Consider the following 23,574-nt stretch of genomic DNA (forward strand, 5'->3'; position numbering starts at 1 on the left):
ACAACTGAATACCTGAAATGCAGGACTAAATCACGTCTTTCAAATGCTGATAGTGCAAATCGAGTCATTTATCACCTAAAAATTTCATTCAGAGAGTATGGTTTTAATACTAAAAGATTTTTTTTAACCTCTGAAGGCACACTGATTATTTTACTTTTAACACAAGGACAAAAAAAAGGTTTTAAGGTCACAAACAGGTTACATAATTAAAAGCTTTTGAATATCGAAAGTTTATTTAAAATGCCCAAGTCTTCTTTTATAAGATGCATTTAGACTATTTCTAATATATTTTTCAATTTTTCATAAATCCAGATTTACCCTTGGAGAACACACCCAAGTATCATAATGTTATCCGTTCAATTGCAAACAAAATAAATTCTGTTTTACAGTTTTACAAGGAGATTAACAAATAAGAACATATAAAATTGCTTTCATTGAGATTTGAACTAAAACCCCCCCTGCTTACTAAACAGGTGCTCTAACCATCTGAGCTATGAAAGCAAGTTCACTAACATACACTATCATATATGCCCTATTTTTGGATTATGGCCCATTTGCCTATGAATGAATGATCTTATATCAGTTGATCAAAAAATATTTACAGTTCTCAAAACGGATCAAACATTTATGAGAATATTAATACCTATATTTGGCTAATACTTAACATCACACCAAAGGCTGCTCTAGCAAGGTTCACATTATCGTTAGAATTCACCATTCTTATTCAAGCTTGCTCCTACAAATCAATAAACTTAGTTTCGGAATACTGATTATAAAAATAATGACTTTTAGTTACCAACATTTGTGTTTAAAGTGGTCATATAAAGACCGGAATGGGCTTGAACCTTAAAAAAAAGACTTCATTTATAATCATTTCTTACCAAAATATAAAAATTTCACAAGCTTCCACTGAGCATTGTGTGCAATAAAAATTCAGCCAATATGCAGAAAGAACCCGTATAAGTTTCTTTTTCAATATAAAAGCCTACAGGTAATGCAAAACTAACATTGCAAATCTCAAAGAAAGTGAACTATACCCTCAAAAAAAAAGTACATGTTAAGTATTATAAACAAAAGTAAGAAAAAAATCTGCACTTACAAATGTAGCTGACATTGCGAGGTTAATACAGATGTCCTTCACATCAGAATAGGTAAACCGTCTGCAACTGCTTGACGCAAAAACAAACAGAAAATTAGGGCAAACAATAAAGAATGACAAACTTTTATACGATGGACGATAATGAACGATTGAAGAATAACGTGAGCTAATTGATGACTGAATTGAAGATTTTTTTCCCAATTATGTGCGTGATTCCAATCCGGTGTATGTTCTTCTTAAATTAAATTGGTGTGTTGATGCAGGTTGCAATGTCAGATGAAAAGGATGAGGCGTGGTCGGTTGAAACTGATTTGAAAAGGTTTTCTTAGAAACTGTCCTCAACCTCCACTTAAAATCGTTCTTTAGGTTCTGCACTGTGATGAATCAATAAGGCTGTTAAAATTAAAGGAGGGGCTTTTGTGTGCATGACACCTGTTCAAAAATAACTTTGTTTTATTATAATAGTAGACTAGGTTAGAACCCGTGTAATACACAGGCTGATTGCAATACAAAAACTAAAAAAAAAAAGTAAAAAATAATAATATATATAATTAAGTACATTATTGATTTCTCTAGTTAAAATTCAGAAAATACAGGGTAATAAATGGAAACAAAAATCCCTATTGCAAATCAAGAATGTAAATAAATCATGTCGAACGGTTCACTAAATGTTTAGTTCGTGTGCATGCTAACCATTGGAAATAGTTGATGATGAAAACACAATCGAAAATGTATAAAAATCATTAGAAAAATGGCAATTAACAAATTACCAATATGCAAAGATTTTACCTAACAAAACAAATATAATGCATTATTCTTATTACACTGCATTGCTCACTTCTTTATATGCAAACTCCAACAAGTAAATAATAAGCTTACTTTATGGAGGGAAAAACTACTCTAAATGAGCTTGTCCTTGATGTCCATCCGTATAAAAAACCAAAGTATTTTCCTTGTAAACAAATAGAATAATGTGATTAGATAATATCTAAATAACTTTAATTCTCATTCAAAATAAAATTATCATTAAAATATATCTATAATATATCCATTAACATTTCTAAAATTTATATATATACATTTTTGAACAGAACGTTACATTGAAAGTATAATATATAATTAAATCATTATATTGTTGAACTATATATCAATTTTCTTTTTATATGAAGAATAAATTATGCACCTGAATGCTTAAGTCAAAACTAAAACTTCAAAGTCGAAAAATTCATACAAACTTTATCTTACAGAATTAGCAACTGATATTATGAACAAAACGAATTAGCAAGCAATATTAGAACCATAACTTCGTGTCAATTTAGAGTAAAAAAAAAACGTTCTCATAATTAGCAACTGATATATGCATAAAATGCAATAACTGTTGTCACAAGGAAAACGGGCTCTCCAAAGTTTGGCACTTGCTATTAATACAAAGTTATACCATGTTATGGTTAAAAAGAAGAAAAATAAACATCCTATAAGACTATAATGCATACCTGGTTTTGAGTGGTGTCTTTTGTAAAACGATAAGCATGAATAAGACGATCTTGTGGATCAAGGTCCTTTCCCTGTACTGGAATCTACAATAGAACAAAAAAAGTTTTAAAAAGAAAGTAATAACTGAAACATGTAATTGTATAAGCATTTAAAAAAATACCTCCTCAGCACGTAACATCCAGTATTGATCATTAATGTTCTCGACCTTTTTGTTTAGAGGGAAACTCTACGTATACGTATTATTTCAGAAGCAACATAAAAAAATTCGATAGGGTTAAAAAAAACTTAAAAAGTAAAAAACCAAGTCAAGTGGTAAAAAAACTTGAAACTATCAAAGTTCTACATCTTTATGACACAACTCAACTTGTTTAACATACCACAACTAAAGTTCATTCATTCAGGCAGTATATCGAACACTTGGCGTGCAACCTTAGAAACAAACATAGATATTGAAATCGTACCTTGTAAAATAGCCACTTATATATGCACTTCTTCCATCATATGATGACACCTACAATCAATAAGAATACTCAATTAACGTCAGGGTTTCTATTAATCTTACTATCAAAGGATGGTTTATGTTACACAATTGACAAAATTTACGTTTTAGGGTTTCAATTAATCACTCTTTCTCAACGAATATTCAGAAATTAGATGAAAGAACATAAACAGATTCATACATCGTTTACTGAAACAGTGAACGATGATGATGTTTGAATAGAAGGAAATGGAACGACGGAATTATTAATAGATGTAGATTAGGGTTTGTTGAGTAAGCCGGGTATATCGAGGGGTCAGTTTAAAGAATCCGGGTTAGATCCGTAACGTTTCAAAAAAATTAAAAAAAAAAAGAAGAGGATTTGATGAAAGATTATTGCCACGTGTACAAATTGTTGGTTATGAATGACATCTGGGAAAAAGAAGAATTGTGATAAATTATTGCTTAAAATCTACTCTTTTCTTTTATTATATAGATAGAGGTAGATTTCAAGACTATTAAAAAATGTCAAAATGTTAAAACAAAAAAAATATTTTACATTTTAATAATTATTGAAAAGAAAAGTCTTGCCTTCGTTTACCTTATCTTTTAACTTTATTATTTTTATTTAATAATTTTAAAATTAGTAAAAGGTATGATAGGTTAAAAAAATGCATATGGTATGATTCTCTAGTTAAAAGGTTATGCCATATACCAAAAACGCATATGGTATGATTTGTTATTCAAAAGAGGGTGGCGGCGCAGCTTGTTGTCCGTTTGTCTGTCACTTTATTGTAATCGTTTTGATTTTAATGAGGAATCAAGTTTTAAAGAGTTACATAATTAAGTTTTTATACGACTTTAGTCTAATTCAAACTTAACTTCATTTTAATTCATCGTACAAGTAATATTCCTTTCAATTTCAATTATACTATTATTCAGTTTTATAACTTGATTTATTTATATAATATATTTTGTTATCTATTTTTACGTATATATATATATAATATAATATTATTTTACATATAACTTGCATATATTTGTTAAGTCATAGACAAAGTTTATCCATATTTATCGCATTTGTAAATCAGTTTAGTTTCCTACTCGGCTCATGGCTTTGCTCTTAGGAATGTCAAACTAGATAGAAAGACTTTCTTATACATGTCAAATTAGATGATGTTATGGTTAGATTTCATAAAAATGAAAACTCATTAAGAACAACTTTAGATATATTGTATATTAACTACGATTTTTAATGACGTTTCAGGTAAATTTTTTGGTTGTATGATATTTTTTATTATCTTTTTTTATATGACCCGACCCGATTTGACCCGACCAGAATGATCGAACCGGACCGAAAAAATTTATATAGCGATAGTCAACTAAGTATCGACCAAAAATTTCCGCATAAAAGAATTTTCTGGATACGCCACTGTTTGCAAATCACAACTGAGCTTTACACACACTGTGTCGTTCAGTTTCTCTTGTGCCAATCTTTTTTGCTTTTTCATGTGAAGGTGCTAAAAAAACGATCCGATTTATTTCACAACTTGTCGCACTACAAGCGAGGCTTATACCTCGCATAGACGTATAGCAATTAGCAAGTTGTTGATATTTAGGAGCCAAAGATCCAAATGATGTATGCCAAAGATCACAAGATTTTAAAAGTATAATGAATATATAAGGCATGAGATTATAGTAACATATTAGAAATTATGCGTTAAAAGATTAGATTTCTTGGTGCACTATAAATCAGTCTTATAGAAGCTTTTGGCTTGATGGTCATAATATATATTGCTATATTAGTATTAATTAGCTCTGTTAATCTTTTTGTCTTTGACTTAATTATTCTGGTTATAGAGATGTAATATACTTGAGTACTTATTCTTCTCAGACAAAAAATTATGGATCTATAAGAGGAAACCACCTTCATGCAAAATTACCAGGATACCCTCAGCCTCATCAGTCCGCAGATTGTCCAAACCAGGCTCATACTTTGACCCGTTTGACTAATAGAGGCATTGCAACATTAAATGAATCACAAGAGGCTTCTGTTAATGCCACTGAGGTTGCACCTCGCAACAAATTCAAAAGGCTAGATAAAACTGCGAGGCACATAATGCAGGCAGCCTATACTTGCGCATTTGTAAAGATGTTTTTTTTTTATTTTATTTTTTTGTTAAAAAGTTGTAATTTATTTGCAGACGCTTGATTCAGATTGGTAAGACAGGTGTATTTATGGGTAGTTATTAAACGAACCCATTGTTCAGCAAATAATTTGGCGAGGAAGTTTGTTTGTATAGTAAAGACTAAAGAACGAACATGTACAAGGAAATCGGTTTGTTTATGTGTTGGTATTCGTTCATTTACGAAAAAAATAATAACCAAACCTTAGCCTAATGGTTGCATTTGCCAGTAAAACATTTTAAACTGATTAACTGTTATGACAATATTAGCTGCAGTTATGAATCAGCTGTAAATTTAGCATTTTAAAAAACAATCATGTTTTTAGATTTGTCACTGTAAAGATTAGTGACCTGTTGTTGGAAAATAATTATAATCTTATTACATTTTAATTATTTCAGTTATGTTTACAACTTTACATGAAAGTAGGCGTATGATGGGTTTTTTTATCACTATACATAATCTATATAGAAACCTTTGATACAAAGTTTAGGCAAAAAAAAAGTTATTAATTGTTGTGGTGTGATGGTTTTATAAGTATTGTGTTCCTAAGCAAAATGTTATATTAAACCAGGCACTAACATCATCATCTGCATCCATTGTTGGATGGAGATCAGTGGTAACTCACAACCCGTTTTAGTGTGTGTTGTAGGGTGTAAGCCGATTTTGGAGAAGGGGAAATGGTGTTTGAGCTTTTGAAGTGGGAAAGTATCGTTGCCAGGATTTGTTTTCTACTGGTTTAGAAATTTTTGAGGGGCGGATGACCGCTTTCTATCACTAAAGTTCGGGTATTTCTCTCTAGTCCGGTTAAGTGGTTCGGGTCGAGTCACATAATAAAAATAGAAAAAATCAAATTACTTTTTATTGAAATGTGGGTTAATTTCGTTGTCAAGGTTTCTAAGGGTCGATGTAAACATTTCTACGGGTCGATATCGAAATTGACAAATATATAACACTAAAAACTTTTTTCTACGGGTTCGGCTGAACCCATTCCCCAAAGCTGCCTAGGCTCCTGAAAGTGGTGGTGATAGTAGCAAGAGGGGAAAAAAGGAAATGGTCTGCCAAGTCTTGGTTGAGTACCCATCTTGAAAACGCAAAAACTACAACTCAGTTTACTCTCGTTCTACACTTTCTATTGTCGTTATAGATCACTTACAATTACACTTTCTTCCGGATAATAGTACAATCTATACTATGCTTCTAGATTACACACAGTTTTGTTTTCAACAAAACTTACATGGAATCATATAAAAAACAAGCATGTTGCAACAATATACTCGAAATTATATACAAGATTATATAATAGAAAAACAAAATATAATCAATTTAATTAAAACAATAAAATAACTTCAAGTTTTGTTAAACTACAAAAACAACCCATTGTTTAACATAATACGAATCATAACCAAATTATTATACAAGTCACACGCCATTAAAATCCTTTCTTTTCGATGAGCTCGGTACCAAACTGATACCGACGGCCACCAGTAACAAAAATCCCAATCCCAATTTTCCCCAAATCGTGATACCAGTCCCGTACCAAAAATCTCGATTTGGTGATCAATAACGGTATTGATACTATACCGAATTTAACACCCATTCCCTGATACCAGTGTCCGTTTCAACGACCCACCCTTCATTTGAAATTTTGAACCAATAAAACCCCCAAATATCCACACTCGCCCTATCCATCTTCTTCACCAACTCCCTTCTCCCATGGCTGCAGCCACCGTCACCGCGGCCGTCTCATTTACATCATCATCTTCACCATCACCACCTCTTTTCATACCAAAACCCACCACCAAATTAATACTCTCATCCACCTTCATTCCTAAACACACAAACCTCTTCACCCAAACCCCAACCACCACCACCGTCCACCGCCGCCGTTCTCTCACCGTCCGCGCCGCCCGTGGCAAATTCGAACGAACCAAACCTCACGTCAACATCGGCACCATCGGCCACGTGGACCACGGCAAGACCACCCTCACCATGGCTCTAGCCTCCACCCGCGGCGGCGTCGCCAAGAAATACGACGAAATCGACGCCGCCCCGGAAGAACGCGCCCGCGGGATCACAATTAACACCGCCACGGTCGAATACGAGACCGAAAACCGACACTACGCCCACGTCGACTGCCCCGGGCACGCCGATTATGTTAAAAACATGATCACGGGTGCTGCCTAGATGGATGGGGCGATATTAGTTGTTTCGGGTGCCGACGAGCCAATGCCGCAGACGAAAGAACACGTTTTGTTGGCAAAACAAGTTGGTGTACCGAATATGGTTGTTTTTTTGAATAAACAGGATCAGGTAGATGATGAGGAGTTACTTGAACTAGTCGAATTGGAAGTGCGAGAATTGTTATCGTCTTACGAGTTCCCGGGAGATGACATCCCGATTATTTCGGGTTCGGCATTGTTAGCATTAGAGGCGTTAACCGAAAACCCGAAAATTGTAAAGGGGGAGAATAAATGGGTTGATAAGATTTATGACTTAATGGCTGCTGTTGATGATTACATTCCGATTCCGCAAAGGCAGACTGAGTTACCCTTTTTGTTAGCGATCGAGGATGTGTTTTCGATAACGGGCCGTGGGACTGTGGCTACGGGTCAGGTCGAACGAGGGACTGTTAGGATTGGGGATAGTGTTGAGATTGTGGGGTTGAAGGATACTAGGACGACTACGGTTACGGGTGTTGAGATGTTTCAGAAGCTTCTTGACGAAGCGATGGCGGGTGATAACGTCGGGCTTTTGTTGAGAGGGATACAGAAGATTGATATTCAGAGGGGGATGGTGTTGGCTAAACCGGGGACGATTACACCGCATACGAAGTTTGAGGCGTTGGTGTATGTGTTGAAGAAGGAAGAAGGCGGGAGGCATTCACCGTTTTTTGCAGGGTATAGGCCGCAGTTTTATATGAGGACGACTGATGTGACGGGGAAGGTGATGTCGATTATGAATGATAAGGATGAAGAGTCGAAGATGGTTATGCCGGGCGATCGTGTGAAGATGGTCGTTGAGCTTATTATGCCGGTTGCTTGTGAGCAAGGTATGCGGTTTGCGATTAGGGAAGGTGGAAAGACGGTCGGTGCTGGTGTTATTCAGTCGATTATCGAGTGATTTATATCAAATCTTTGGCTAGTTCCTTAGTTTAATCAAGTTTAGTCATTCAAAGTATGATCTTGGTTTGATGTTGCCATGTTATATTATGTTATTATTGTTATGAACTGCATTATTTATAATGAAGATTTTGATTTGATTCATATTATAACTTGCTTAAGTTGCTACAAAGACATGATGGATTGCTAACACTTAACTGAAATCATCAACATGATGATCAACACAAGTGTAGCAAAGACAAAGTAATACTATGTTAATTTCCTCCACTAACATATGGTGTTTATCTAAACATTTACTTTAGAAGACGGTTGAGAACACGAGGTCTTGAGCGAATGCTGCGCGATACATCTTCTCTTCATGATCTTCGACTTCGTCTTCTTCATTTATGCCGCACATGTAACATTAAGTGAGCCACCTATGTTAATATTAGTTATATTACCATATGTTACATACCTCTTGGCTTGAGAAGTTGCACTAGATGTATGTTCCTCTTGAACATCTGAAAACGGAACATTGCCCAGAAAAGCCGATAGTGGATCGGGTGTGGTTTCGTTCACGTTCCCCCTGTCGGTCGATTCTCGTGTGGGGCCCGCCCCGTTACTCCACAACCCTGATTTGTGTGACTTTCTCCTTCACTACAACCAATCAATGAATGTGTTAAAAACTTGTTTACAAAATGATGTCATGAAACTAATAGAACATGTTATTATGTGTGTACTTTTATTGAATGGACATGGTGGGATGTGAAATGACCAATTGCATCTTTGCCCAAATTTGCCGCACATATTGGACAAACCTAAACAAAAAATTCATGTCAAATAAACAACTGATTCAAGCTTATAACTGCATCTTTTGATTAAAAAGATTACGAAAAGGAATACCGCGTTTTTGACATCGAAACAGTGCTCTTCTTGCAAATAGCAACAAAGCACAGGGATTTCAATTTCAAAGTAACAAAAAGGACAAGGAAACCAAGCTCTAACATCATCATCTCCATCCATTGTTAGATGATTATCTGCATCAAGATATAAACAATCAACCATTGATATTTGGATTACAATGAGGTTGACTGAGGGTCAAACACAAACAATATGAAATTTTGTATAAATAATCAAAATGAACCACAAAAGCATACTTATATTATGATTATTGTGTTTCATTACTAAATTGATGATCAGATCTTATTTTTTTCAACAGTAAACACACAGTCAAGAAAATCTTGAATACTCTCAAAAAGATCATATTTTTCCAGTAAAGATTTGATTTTTCCTCAATAAAGATTATTATTTCAACAAACCCAGATCAATATTATCTCACTGAGCACAAAAAACTTGCAATCTATAAAAAACAAGATTAATTAAAAAAAAAAAACAAGGGTTGACCAAGTCACCAGAGTTGTTGTGACGGCCAGATTGGAGTGTGTGAAAGTGATGGTGTTTTGATGAGTGAGTTCTTGAACCCCAGAAGTCCATTTCCATGGCAAGAAAAGATTATTATTGTTTAAAAGTTGAACTCTGAGAGTTAAAGAACAGATTTTGATACTTTTTGTTGTTGTAAAGATTGAAAGGTGTAGTGTACTTTGATAACTATTTAGTGTGTGTTTGTAGTGTGTGTGAGAAGTAAAGCAGGGGATGAAGGTAAGAAGAGTCCAAAGGGGTTTTAATGATCGCATATATATTGATATTAGAAAAAGAAAACATTGAAATAAATATTTAACTTATTAAATTTTATAAAATAAACATTATATGAATTTTGTGGTTGAGTGGTAAGTGGGATACTTGATATTTCATGTGATATGGGCTTGATTCTTGTCCCCGGCATTTAGTTTCAATCAGAGCCGGCTTCGAGAAGTGAAAAAAAGTTTTGGGTCAAAGACCAAAAATATTTTAAGCCTTAAGTAAAAGGAGTATTTTGTTGGGTTTAAACAAATTTAATTTTTAATTGGGCTTACTTAGTTATGATTTGGATTGTGTAAAAAAACTTTTGTATAAAAATTAGTTTAAACATGTCTCAAATGAGACTAGAACTCACAACCTTTTGGTTTTGGTTGAGAGTTACACCCTTTGCAACTAGAGAAAACTAGTTGTTATATAATTGAATTTAAATATTAAATATACATATTTTTTTCATAAAAAACATATATATTTAAAAAAAATCGGGACTTGTGGGGTGTCGGGCCTGGAGCCGTCGACCACCCAGCCCCACCCTAGGGTCGGTTCTGGTTTCAACGGCATAAGTGTGATGACAGAAGCCTAGGTGAGTAAGTGGCGTTCACTAGTTGGATCCTTGAACTTAACGAGTTGTATCTTACCGTACTCAGTGCCTTTAGGCGATTGTTCATGAGCGTTGGCCTTATGTGAGGATGTTTCCCTGATAAAAGGACGAGTGTATCCCGATATGATGAATTTAACCAGTAGCTCATTTAAAGGATTCGTTGGTCGTGAATATAAAATAAAATAAGCATTCACTTATTTTTCACCAAAATATATTAAACTTACATGTTCACGTTAAGACTTGAACGCCCAACCTCTTAAAAATGACAACTTTATACTTCAGGACACCACTTAAAGAACAAAGGTCATTTCGTACGTCTCTCTATTGCTTATACGCATTTTGATTAAAAAAAAAATTAAATGTTAATGTTTATTTCATGAAAGTTTATTGGTCTAATACTTAAGTTAGTGATTTCTTCTTAGGGTAAGGGTGCGCTCTCAAGTTAGACGGTACCGATCTCCAAGACACTCCTATCAAAACAGGTTAGCTATTCTCCATAGCAAATCAAGTTCCACTGCTCGTCTACTCGAATTCGTTAAAAGTAGGTGTTTGATTAACTGGTTTTATAAATTTGTATAGTCTTCGTAAACTCCTAATAATTCTTGATTAACATCCATAAAAATTCTAAAATATGAGCCAAAAATCCCTATATATTGGTTTCATTATTATCTATGAACTCCGTATATCACTAGGGCGCGTTCGTTTCACATAATGGAATTGGAATTTGCATACGATTTGGAATTGGAAGGAATTGGATTTGGAATTTGAACATTCCAATAGGAATTGGAATTTGAAAGAATTGAAATCCAATTCCATTATTGATGTGTTCGTTTGACAAATGAATTGGAATCAAGTTTTTTTTTACGAGGATAACGAGGGAAAATTTTAATTTTTTTAGATTTTTTTTTTATTTATATTTTGCGTTATGATTTTTTTAGGGGTTTTCTATTAAGACCAAAAACCCGTCAAAAAAATATTCAGAAATAATAATAAAAAATTCATAACTCAAAATATAAATTGGAAACAAAAAAAGTAAAAAAACTAAAATGTTTTATTTGTTGTTTTCATTAAAAAAAATAAAAAAAATAAAAATAAAAATAAAACCTCGAGAAAATATTTCAACGAATTCACTTGAAATCCTCCACATTTTGAAAGGATTTAGAATCCCTTATTTTAAAAGAATTTGAAGGAATTGAATTCCAATTCCAATTTCTTGACAACCGAACACACCAAAATGGAATTAAGATTCCAATTTCAACGAAACGAACACGTCATGTCATGGAATTTTAATTTCAATTCCTTTTAATTTTCACGAATTCTGTGAAATGAACGCGCCCTAAAACTATTAATATTTGGTTAATAAAATTATTTAAATATCCAACTCTTAATAAAATAATCGTGTGAAATATTCTTAAATAGCTACAAAATGATTGTTTATTGCTTTATTTATTTTAGGACCCGCAATGTATTTTGTAATTGAAGTATTTTATTATTATTTGAAGGAAAGTTTTCCTGAGAAAGGAAAGCTAAGAGCTTAAGATGATAGTTTATGGCACGTGGCAGATCGATAGTGGGTGTGTTGGGCTTTTCTAAGCTGTGCCTTGTCATACTCAAAATTGTACACATCACTGTCGAGTCAGGTTTGCACAACCATCCAAAAACCTCACAAATCTTTCCTTTTTAACCTTTCTATTTTCAACAAATAACATAATAATAAAATACCTGCAAATTCCTAAAATGGTTCATTTATTTAAGAAGATTTCAAATATGCTTCTCCCAATTGAAGTTTTCAGGTTTTTCCTAAAGCTAATTATCCAACGGTAACGTGTTGTAATCTACCGGTGTTAACTACTAACACGTCGTGACCTACCTGCTTTACTTATTAGCGCGTCGGGCCTATATGTTTTAACTCACAATGCGTCGTGACCTACTTAGTCGTTAAAATAGGTAGACCACGACGCTTTAGTGGTTATAACAGGTAGGTCACGACGCATTAGTTGTTAAAATAGGTAGGCCATGACGCGTTATTGTTGGATAATTAACTCGTCGTCTTGATAATCTAATAAGTCGCCGACAACGAGATAGTCTGGGAATAAACCTAAAAACTTGAATTAGAGAGACATGTTTGGAACTTCTTCAATAAATGGTTCATTTTGAAGATTTTCCCTTATTTATTACGCGGATTTTTGATGAAAGAAATTGTATTTAATAACCAAGGAAAACACAAAATATAATAAATTTATCATGCACTTTTAAAAGACGGTCGTTAACAGTAGTGTTTAAAGCAATTTAAATATTTATTTAGTTATTTTCATTTTCAAATGACATTTAATAGTTATCAATAAAAAATATGATAATGAATAATATTCTGGATTTAGTTGGTTTTATATTGTAGGGATTAATGTTATGAGTGACAAGTAACAAAACATTATATGTTCTTATTATAAAATATAGATATAAGATTAAGTTGAGTGTTTTGCTCTTATATTTCTTAATTTTTTTTATAACTTCAAATATTATACTGGACTTTAATTAAATACAATAAATAAGATAATTTAATGGTGTAAAGTTATTATGACAACGAAATAAATGTGTTTGATGAGGCTCACCAACATTTCCATGTTGGAAACTAGCCACAAATAATGGAGATGACTATTTTCAAAGTGCAATATTGAATCTAATAATTAGGTTTTATCCTCTACATTATGAGGGTTGTTTTATATTTTGGTTTTTTAATATTTATTTTTTAGATTTTAATTTTCTTTATTGTAAGAAAGTTAATAATATACTTAGCGTTTGATGATAAAAGAGTTTCACAAATAAATGATATTTTATAACCCATTTAAAAGCTATATGGATTTGGTGACCCATGGTTCGCTTATTGTTTTACTATAAAATTGTTTCTTAATTATAAATAATATCTTTTAAAACAATCGGATATTAATTTTTACTATATCCCTATTTTATAGGATTTTCATATCAAATATTTAGTAAGATTAATTTTTAATTTAATAAGATGTTATAACCCGTTTAAGAGCCATTTGGGTTATGTGAGACCCATACCCGTGAATTCGAGTCAAATGCATGAGAAGCCTCCATTTACAAATAAAATAATCTGGTGACTTGAGAGAATTTAAGGAACAACCAGAGAGCTTTTATATAATAAAACTAGGTTTTATCCCTTCGTATTACGGGGGGGGGGGGGGGTTGTTTTCATTTTTCGTTTCCAATATTTATATATTTTTTGGAATTTAAGTTTATTTATTGTAAGGAAGTAATAATATACATAGGGCTTGATGATGAATAGGGTTTCACAAATAAATGAGATGTTATAACCCGCTTAAAAGCTATCTGAGTTTGGTGAGATCCATGACCCGCTCATTTTTTTCACTATAAAATTGTTTCTTAATATAAAATTTTTAGTATATCCTTATTTTATAGGATTTTCATATCAAATATTTGATGGAATTAATTTTTAATATTGTGAGATGTTATAACCCGTTTAAGGGGGGTCAAATGCATGAGAAGCCTCCATTTACAAATAAAGCAATCTGATAACTTGAGAGAATATGAAAAACAACCAGAGAGCTTTTAAATATTTCGTGATAAATCATGTAAGATAATTCAACTCAACCAAACTTAAGAGGAAATAAATATGTGCACCGTTTTGTTATTATAAAGAGATTAAATAAAAACATACATATTGTTAATTATATTTATGTAAAAGCATAAAAACTTTATACTTTTACAAGGTAGTAGATAAGATAACTTTTTTGGTAATTTACAACAATATTAATAATATTTATACTTTGATGGCGGTCAAAAGGTTTTACTTATGATTTCCTCATGGGAGTGTCTTATGTTCGAATCTACGCTCATGTACGAACTCTGAAATACGAGTAACACTATTGTAAGGAGGACCCGAACTTAGGCAAAGTATTGTTGAATTAAGGGACCCCAGGGGTACTAATGACTTTTTCATGGCTACTACCACAAGGTCAAATAAATGTGTTAGGCACCTAACACTAAGTGTCTATTAGTTTCCTCTAATGGACAACATTTAGGTCAATGACACATACGATAAAATCATCCTTATTCTTTTGTTTTAACAACCAATGAAGTTGGATAGGTTAGATCGGATTCAAACTCGAGATACTTGTTTCACAGTTCACACGCATCTTTGTTCATCGATGTTAGTAAAACATTTGTTTTCCAATTTAAATAGTATATGCTACAAGCGTCCAAAAACTTTTTACATGGCATCTTGTCTTACATGATTTGGGTGACAACCAAAAGTTCCTTATTATAGGTTCTCAAAATTCATACTTATTTATAATTATATTTAAAAGTCCGTACATGAAGTGCATATTACTTATAAATGAGGTTAGTAAATGAAACATAAGGGACATGTCATAACAAATTGGCCCGAGTCGGAAAGACATGTAGTAATTCCTAGACTAGGAGTCGTACTCAAGATTCCAGATGCCTTACAATGAGTACAAAAAAGTGACACTTGTATGTACTTCTTTTTTCTCAAATATTAACTATAATTGTGATAACAATAAACAAAATCCTATTATGGCCTTAAGTAATATAGACCCTAAATAATAAATTACCCATATATATTATAAAATAATGGGACCCCTATGTTACTTAAAATTTAATAAGGGCCTAATCTTATATTGTTTTAATATTTTTTTTAAAAAAACAAAAATCAGACACCCGTCCAGAACAGGCCCTAGACGGCGGTCGAGCCTCATACCCCCTCTGGAACAGCGACTAATCTACACTTTTAAATTTCGTTTCTTTACTTTAGCAACCTTTTCATAATATGAACCTTAGATAATATAAGTGCCCTAGGTGGTTTAGGCACACCTAAATTCTCTCCATTCTCAATGTTTTACAAAGTGAAGAATATTGTATTGTCAACTTTTTAGAACTTTAATTTTAGGTTTCTTAACATGCAAGGGTCTTTTTATGATTCTTCCAAAAAGTGTTATAATGGAGGGTCTACTACTTTTTACTTGTTTTTAAATTTTAATTATATGATTTGTATGTTTCTTTTATGAATTGGTTGTGTGCATATTTTCAAAAGTATTGCACATACTTTATCAAAAAGATATTGACAAAAATGCACAATATACTTTGTATATAGAAGGCTTTGAACGATCATAGCTAAAGTCTAAAGATAATAACATGTGAATTAACTATTTTGTCGACTTCATTGAACTACGTGTCAATAAAATAAAATTATGAAAATGAATTTGAATCAAATCAAGAATAGTAAAAGTATAATATCACATTTCTCTAATGGTCACAAAGGTTTTACTTTCATGGGGATTGATACTGAATAATTGACTAATCATAAGTTCATACCCAAGCCATATGTGAATCTCATGACATAACTACTTTGATTTCACCCTGTAATTAAAAATGACACACTTAACCCATTAATATAAAGGCAGATCGACTCATTGTATATAGTATATTACTAATAATTAGTAAAAGAACAAATAAGTGCCTAACTATCAAGAAAAATGTCAAATGAGTCAAATGGTTTAGTACACAAAAGGCTATTAAAAGTGCACTCATATACTTAATATCCGCAAAAATCATTTTATATTTTACAAGAAAAAGGTTATGATCTTAAAGATGCAACTTTTGTAAATTATATTTATGATTAAAACTAAGACCAAAATGCTTTCTTATAGTCACGAAAAAATCAGTCAACACAACTTTTGTGCATTAAAAACCCCACTTGTAAAAGAGACGAAAAATACCATCAACAAAATTTGTGTCTAACTCTACTTGTAAGTTATAATTCAAAGAAATGACAAACATGATACAGACATCATTGAATTGGTGAGATGGAAATGATATCTAAAAAGTTGCTTCAATATATTGCCACTAATACTAATTCAAGTTTACGTTTAAAGCCACTTTTTATATTCACAAGTCCCACATACATGAACATAAAAGCTCATTAGTACCTATCACTAAAAAGATATTGCTTGTATGAAGACAGAAAATCTCCATTCACCTTGAATCAAGATTTCAAACTTTTTTAACATCCAAACATATTACACGCCTAATCAGGTATCTCGGACCGCTCCCTGTTAATCGTGTTGATCATTGTAAGCAAGAACTTGGTGGGGTCCCGACATTGAATATGGGCAAGTGCTGCATGAGCTAAAAACGGAAGCTTCCTTAAAGATCTTCCACTCAATCCCTGAATCATAAAGTAAAAGATGAAAAAGGTGATTACCTGATAAACAAACATGAACAAGGGATTCCGTTTGATTAACTAAATAAACGAACATGAACAGAGGCTATGTTCTTTCAATTGTGTTTGTGAGCGCTCAATAATGTGTTCATTTATGCTTGTTTGTTCATTAAAGGTTTTTAATATTTGTTAACTATTAAACAAAAATATATGAGTATAATAATAATACTATTATGTGATCAATTTATATGTAGACTAACATGCGAATATGAATGTTAAAAAAACACCAACACAAACTTGGTAATCGGACAGAACTGTTGACACTGGTCATTCTTGGTTAGGCAAATCAAATAAAGCATTGTTTGTGTTCATTTACGGTCATTCATTTGTGTTCGTGAACTGTTCACAAACAAGTTCGTTTCCTTAATGAACGAACACGAACAAAAAATTCCGTTTAGTTAGGTGTTCATGAACTGTTCGTTTATCCGATAAAAGATTAACGAACGTACATGAACAAGGCTTTGTTCGGTTCAGTTCAGTTCATTTACTACCCTAACTGAATTTAGAGAAGGTCAACATTGACCCATTTTTGTCTCTCACCTCACATGCTTGGGCAGCTTCAAGTAAATGCTTGCATATGTTAAAGTAGGATGAAGAGTTTTCTGCTGTTGTTGAAGCCAAATTGCCTGCTAAAGATGCATAATTTGGAAGAATTAAGGGATCACCATCTTATAAGAAGCAAACAAGAAGTTTTAAGTATTTAGCGAAAAGGAAATGTATTTTATTAATAAAGATTTGTGACAATATTAGAGTGAAAAATACCTGATAGCTAGACAAGATACCGGTTCTTAAAAGCTCCTGCAAGCAGGATCTTAATATTTCATAACGTGCTTGTAGGGTAGGAGGCCCCACATATGCTTTTATATCGGCTCGATCAACAAATGCAAGATCTACAAAATCCAAAGCTATTTGTAAGATTTCAATCCATCTAGTAGGAGTTTAAAGAAGCATTTTTGAACAATTTTATGCATGATGTAATACAGATCAAAAGACACAAAATGAAGGATTTATAAATTAGTAAAAAGAAAACCGACCAATAGCAGCTGTTATGTTTGATGTGGTCAGAACAATCACATTTGGTGAGGATTTTAATTTGTCCATCTGGGTCAGTAGAGCATTTACCACCTGTTGCTTAAAGAATTAGCATTTAGATTTTTTTTTTTAAAAGTGTGGGAAAAATATATTTAACAATTATCAAATCACCCTTATAGAGTCTGAAGGTTCTGAACCAGATAAAGCAGCTTTCCTTGCTGCAGCTAGGCTTTCAACTTCATCTGCAGATTAATAAAATTATGGCATCATTTTGTTCAGAATATTTTCACCTTAACTGAAACTCTATAATGATAAGAAAATAACAAAATGAGAAACAACTTGGCAATTACGGATTCTCACCGATCAAAACAAATACCAGATTGTTCTCCTCTTCCACCATTTCCTGAATTTTCTGAAAAAGTTTGGCAACCTGAAACCACGTATACAAGTTGGATTAACTGACTATGGTCTCAACCTTGTTGGTCACTATTGAAGGACTACAAGTTGTAAATATTACCAGTTTGCCACTTTCAGAAAACCATTTACTAAACAATGAATGTGCATTCACTTCAACCAGCTGGGAATGTGGATATCTGTTTTCATTAGAGACAAGAAAAGTCATCTTAGTATATATGCAATCATGACACCTGATGTCATGCTGGCACTAACTGAAGGAATGCCCGTACACATTACACACCTAGAGCTAAAACGTATTGACAGTTTCTGTGCTAATGCTTTGCATAATGATGTCTTGCCTGTTCCTGGCGGACCATGTAGAAGAATGATACTGCAAAATTTATAAGAATAGCATCAGATTGAATAAAGAATAATACTAATAATTTTGTGTACAGCATTTCATGTTTTCTGAAGCTTTATGGCTATCTGTTACGCAAGAATCATGAATAACACCAGTTAAATTGACATTTTAACAGGGTCACAATAAATGATGCAGAAAATAACTGATATCAAGAAAGTTATAGAATGAACAGTACAAATAATTGATCACTTCAAAATGCTGTTGTGTGATTCTGTTGTATGCAACTTTCATTTCCAACTAAAAGACAATACAAAGATTCCTCATCCTCATTTGTTGAAATGAAAGTGCAATATTATCAAGTGTGAGGTTAAGAACAATCAAGGCTTTGTGTATAAACATACAATTCAAGAACTAGGATCCACCTTCTAGTGCAAGATAATATTATATTAAATTATATATTAGTGTTAGAGACTCGGGGTAACCAATAAATGACTACACGGCGAAGGAAAGCATACCGATTCCAAGCAACAAGAAATGGATTAACTCCTTTTTCAGTAAATAGCAAAGCACTTGCTGCGTATCTCAGTAACTGTTGCTTCAAACCGGATTCATATATTAAGCTGCAAAATGTGCCGTTTTTCAGCTTTAAAACAAACAATTATATAACAATCAAACAACATCAGGTGTATTCTAACCTTTCCCACATGCCATCAAATTCCTTTGCAGGAAGACTCCATTCACTAAAGCTGGAAAGTTGGTTATCCCCATCCAAATCATCACATGGTCCCCCATCACTTAGCTGAAAGGTAACAAATATATCAACATTATCATGAATTCATTGATGAAAGATAACTGAATATGTTGAAAAACTATTTTAGATACTAAATTAAAAACACAAAATAAAAATACACTTGCCACATGACTTATCTCCCAATACAAATCCCTTGCTAGATTTTATTTAGTATCACTGCCCGTATGTTGTATAGATAGACAGCAAACACAATATCAAATGTTTAAATTACCTGATAGACATGCACAAGAGGTTTCACTTGCCAAAACAACAAAATATCATGGTTTGCCACCCATTCCTCTGCGAAGAAGACAAAATATAGCTTAAAATATAGCTTAATATTAATACAAACAGATATGTAAATTATAATCAAACCATATATAAAGCCAAAATATAGCTTAAATATGTGTACATATGGAAGAGTTAAGAACCTAATTTACATTATCAACAACACATGCATGTATGGTAAAAGGTATTCCTGTGTCACATATGCATATTCTTTGCACATTATCTACAAGAAAGGTGTCGTCAAGAGGCAAATCAATCGGGCCATCAACATAGCTCAAGTTCCTCTTTTCCAGCATTCTAAACAGAAATAAAATAGCCAGCTATAAATTATTAATTCTATGATAGTCCACATCATCGTTGCTGCAAAAGTCAAAACAGTTCTCTCCCCCCACAAATTTAGATTTTGTAAATTTTACTCTTTCAACCTTATAAATTACACTTAAATCTTTCAAAAAGTGGACAAATAGTCTTGAATTCTGTTTTATCCAAATTTTTGTCTTATAAACAGGATTGGTTTGGTTTTAATTTCAACAGTTTGGTACTTTGGTTTCGGTTTTGGATTATCAAAAATCAGTCTAACTGTAGTCCGGTTTGACCTAAACAGCATCAAAACAAGACCGTAGATCTGTAACAAACCAAAAATTTATGAACTGTTGAGCAGGAAGTTAACTTATGTTTGTTTAATTAATAAGCGAACGAACACGAACAAATACTTGTCTTAATTAACAAGGGCTAACGGTGTTAGTAAAGTGAATGGAAATTACAACTTTTAGAAACATGAGAACGGAAATGGCTAAAATAAGTTTATTTTGGACGGATCTGGTAAAAGTGAGCAAACCACATGGACGAAAATGTTAGTTTACTCTATTCAATTAAAAGGGTATTTTTTGTTATTTCATACTAACTTAATAGACTAAAACTAACGGAGTCAGTGAATGAGACTGAAATGACAAGAATATGAAACCACGAGGACGAAAATAACAAAAAAACTTTTTTTGACAAAAAAAAATGACAAGGAGAACAAACCATATGACTCGTGTAATTTGTAAACATTTACGTGCATCAAAAAGGACATTGTATATATAAATCTATGAGATTATATGAGCATAATAGTGTATATATTCTCTCATTCTCTCAATAAATATCTCATAATAACAAGTTTCAAACCCCCCCCCCCCACTCTTTTATTGAAGTAACTTAATCCATATGGTACAATTCTTAACAATTGTTTTATTAAATTGACACATGATACGTCACGCTTAAACTTAATTAACTAGTTCGGTCATAGTTATTTTATTTAGTTCACTTGTTTTATTCGGTCACAAAGAGTTTATCAATTGGATCACATTTTTGGAGGGTGTCACCTTGCTTCAAAGATTTGGAATGCCATCGGTCGTTGGTTGGATGTGTCCCTTCCGGGGGATAAAGGGCCTAAAAGTATTTTAGAATAGTTGGATTCTTCGGGATGGGTGAAAAAGAAAAAAAATGTTATTGAGGTGATTATCTATACGACATGGTGGACTATTTGGAGAGCTCGGAATAGGATTATTTTTGGTCAACTCAATGATAACAAAGACACTCTATTTGATTCGATTGTTTCAGTTTCGTATTTGTGGTTATCATCTTGTAATTGTAAGTTTTATTTGAACTGGGCAGCGTGGCTCAAAAACCCGTAACTTAGTATGTAACTTTTGTCTTGTCCCGGTTAGGTTTTCTTTCCGGGTGTGGTATTTATTTCAAGCTTGCGTTTAAAAAAAAAAAAATTAAAGAGTACGAAACATAAAAGTTTGATGAACTCGTCAGCTTTAGTATCAACACTTTCTTTATCAATTTTATGGATTCCAAAGCTATCAAAAGATTTAGAAACCTTATCCTCATGCTCTGCAAAGCGGACTTGATCATGAGGCCCTCTTGAGACGCGCAATGCATTTCTATGCGTGGGAACTAAAAATTGTTTCTCAAAGACAACATTTCGGGGTAACAGTTTGCAACAGGATATTCCTCCACAACCACAACATGATTATGGGGTTGAGGAACGTCATACGTGGTTATGGGGCAAGTGTTAAACACGCCGTTTTCATGTTTGATACTTGTGTTAATCGCGTCGTCTCTAACATGTTAAACATGACAAGACACGAATTGCCAGCCCTAGGTGGTAATGTGTCTCCCACCAATTCTACAAGTGCTGGGTTCAAATCTTACAAGTTGCAAATTTATATAGATTATAGGAGTGGAATAGTTTGCCGTTCAACTAGAAAACTTAACGATAAAAGTTCATCCGTTCTAAAACTACCAGTTTTATAGTTGAGTGAACAATATGTAACGTAAATGTAATTTTAGAAAGATGGAAATGCAGACACAATATGGTCAAGCCTCACAGTGTCAAAATATAGGTGTTATAAAAAATTAAAGATTTACAACACAACTTGCAACGAACCATGCTAACCTTTTGTCCTTAATTTTAATTATACTTGTCGATAGGCAATTCGTGCAAGTTAGTAAGGTCATGATTAACAAAGTGAGCTGTGCTGTGGCCAATGAAGAAAAAAGATTTTGTAACAAAGTGATCGTTCCAAACTGATATAGACGAATAAAGACAGTAACATCAAAGATCGATTCCAATATTCTTTTCCCAGCAACTTATTTTGGTCCGGCTATCTAGTCAGGAGCTGATCATAGAATGGGCCAAGGCGGGCCTCAGCCCATCCAGCTTTTTTGTTTAATAGAATAATTTTTTTCCAAAAAGTCAAAAAAAAAAATTCATATATATTGAGTCAGGCCCGTCCATATCATTTTTGTCCAGCCCATCCATATAATTTGTGTCTGGCCCACACTTGATTTTTCTTGAATAAATTCTTTGAAGCCGACGAACGGGAAACCATTTACCTAATAAACGTAAAGAAAGCCCATACACCCATTTTTTAAAAAACAAAAATCCTAGCAATAAGTCTTCACTCTCAACACTAATCAAACAACTGAATCAGAAGAGTTTTTGTCTGGGCTAAGGTGTGAGAAATGAAATCTAACAGAAGCAGAAACAAGGCATTCGAAGAAGACTTAGACCACTAGACCAAGGTCGAGTCACGAGTGCTCACGAGTCACAATTTAGACATTAGGCAAGCAACAAGTTCGACGTTATTTCCGATTTGCTATGTTAGGCTTTGGAATTATTGGAAGAATTAGTGCTTGAATTTGGTCTCCTTCATGAATTAGGAATATGTGTGTTTCGATTATGTGAATTCAATTTTTGAATTTGAACTTGAGCCCTGAGATACTCATCTTTACCCTCACGTCTTGTCTTTCGCAAATACTCATCTTTCCCCTCACATTTTGTCTTTGTTTGTTTAAAAATATGTTTTTTTTATGTGTAAGAACGTTTAGTTGAATAATTGAATCAGTGTTTTAGTTGAACGATTGAATATAGAGTTTTTATTTTTTGACCCGACCCGAACTAGGTTGTCGACCCGAAACTTAGAAATAAGAAAATTTTTTTTGTATCTCATAATTTTCGACCCATCCATATTAAATGTTTAAGTTTCACCACTGTCTCTAGTGATTCCTTGTATCCATAACAACTGACAAAACCTATTCTAGCTTACCTACATAATAACATAAAAAAGAATAAATTAACAATATGAAACTTAATTATTTTATATTGGTTCACTTGTCATATTCGGCTATAAAGAGTTCCCACCAGTTAAAACATATGAAACTTTTAATGTTGATTTTTAAGTGACTTCAATAAAAAAAAAATATTAAAATTTGGTTACTT

The 23,574-nt window shown here is 32.9% G+C and overlaps 1 protein-coding gene and 2 pseudogenes across 2 annotated transcripts; 1 reads left to right on the plus strand and 2 right to left on the minus strand.

Moving 5' to 3' along the window:
• The first annotated feature begins 6,935 nt into the window (after nucleotides 1-6,935).
• On the plus strand, nucleotides 6,936-8,390 carry LOC143607789 (elongation factor Tu, chloroplastic-like; annotated as a pseudogene).
• Nucleotides 8,391-8,546: 156 nt separating this feature from the next.
• Nucleotides 8,547-9,865, minus strand: LOC143607880 (protein DEHYDRATION-INDUCED 19 homolog 5-like; annotated as a pseudogene). Its single transcript, XR_013149084.1, has 5 exons — nucleotides 9,769-9,865; nucleotides 9,260-9,393; nucleotides 9,097-9,174; nucleotides 8,833-9,013; nucleotides 8,547-8,767 (listed from the first exon to the last, which is right to left on the minus strand). The product of XR_013149084.1 is annotated as a protein DEHYDRATION-INDUCED 19 homolog 5-like (transcript).
• Nucleotides 9,866-16,598: 6,733 nt separating this feature from the next.
• On the minus strand, nucleotides 16,599-20,098 carry LOC143607976 (pachytene checkpoint protein 2 homolog). The gene is made up of 12 exons (XM_077083234.1): nucleotides 19,996-20,098; nucleotides 19,747-19,817; nucleotides 19,420-19,523; nucleotides 19,240-19,344; nucleotides 18,665-18,754; nucleotides 18,485-18,560; nucleotides 18,328-18,397; nucleotides 18,139-18,209; nucleotides 17,970-18,060; nucleotides 17,700-17,825; nucleotides 17,476-17,606; nucleotides 16,599-16,881 (listed from the first exon to the last, which is right to left on the minus strand). Exons 1-12 carry the CDS (start codon nucleotides 20,096-20,098, stop codon nucleotides 16,741-16,743), a joined length of 1,179 nt encoding a protein of 392 aa, XP_076939349.1. The 3' UTR covers nucleotides 16,599-16,740.
• Nucleotides 20,099-23,574: the final 3,476 nt, after the last annotated feature.

Source organism: Bidens hawaiensis, unplaced genomic scaffold (genome assembly GCF_021521415.1).
Source record: "Bidens hawaiensis isolate Kalapana, Puna unplaced genomic scaffold, B.hawaiensis_p1.1 tig00000237_1, whole genome shotgun sequence".
NCBI lineage: Eukaryota > Viridiplantae > Streptophyta > Magnoliopsida > Asterales > Asteraceae > Bidens > Bidens hawaiensis.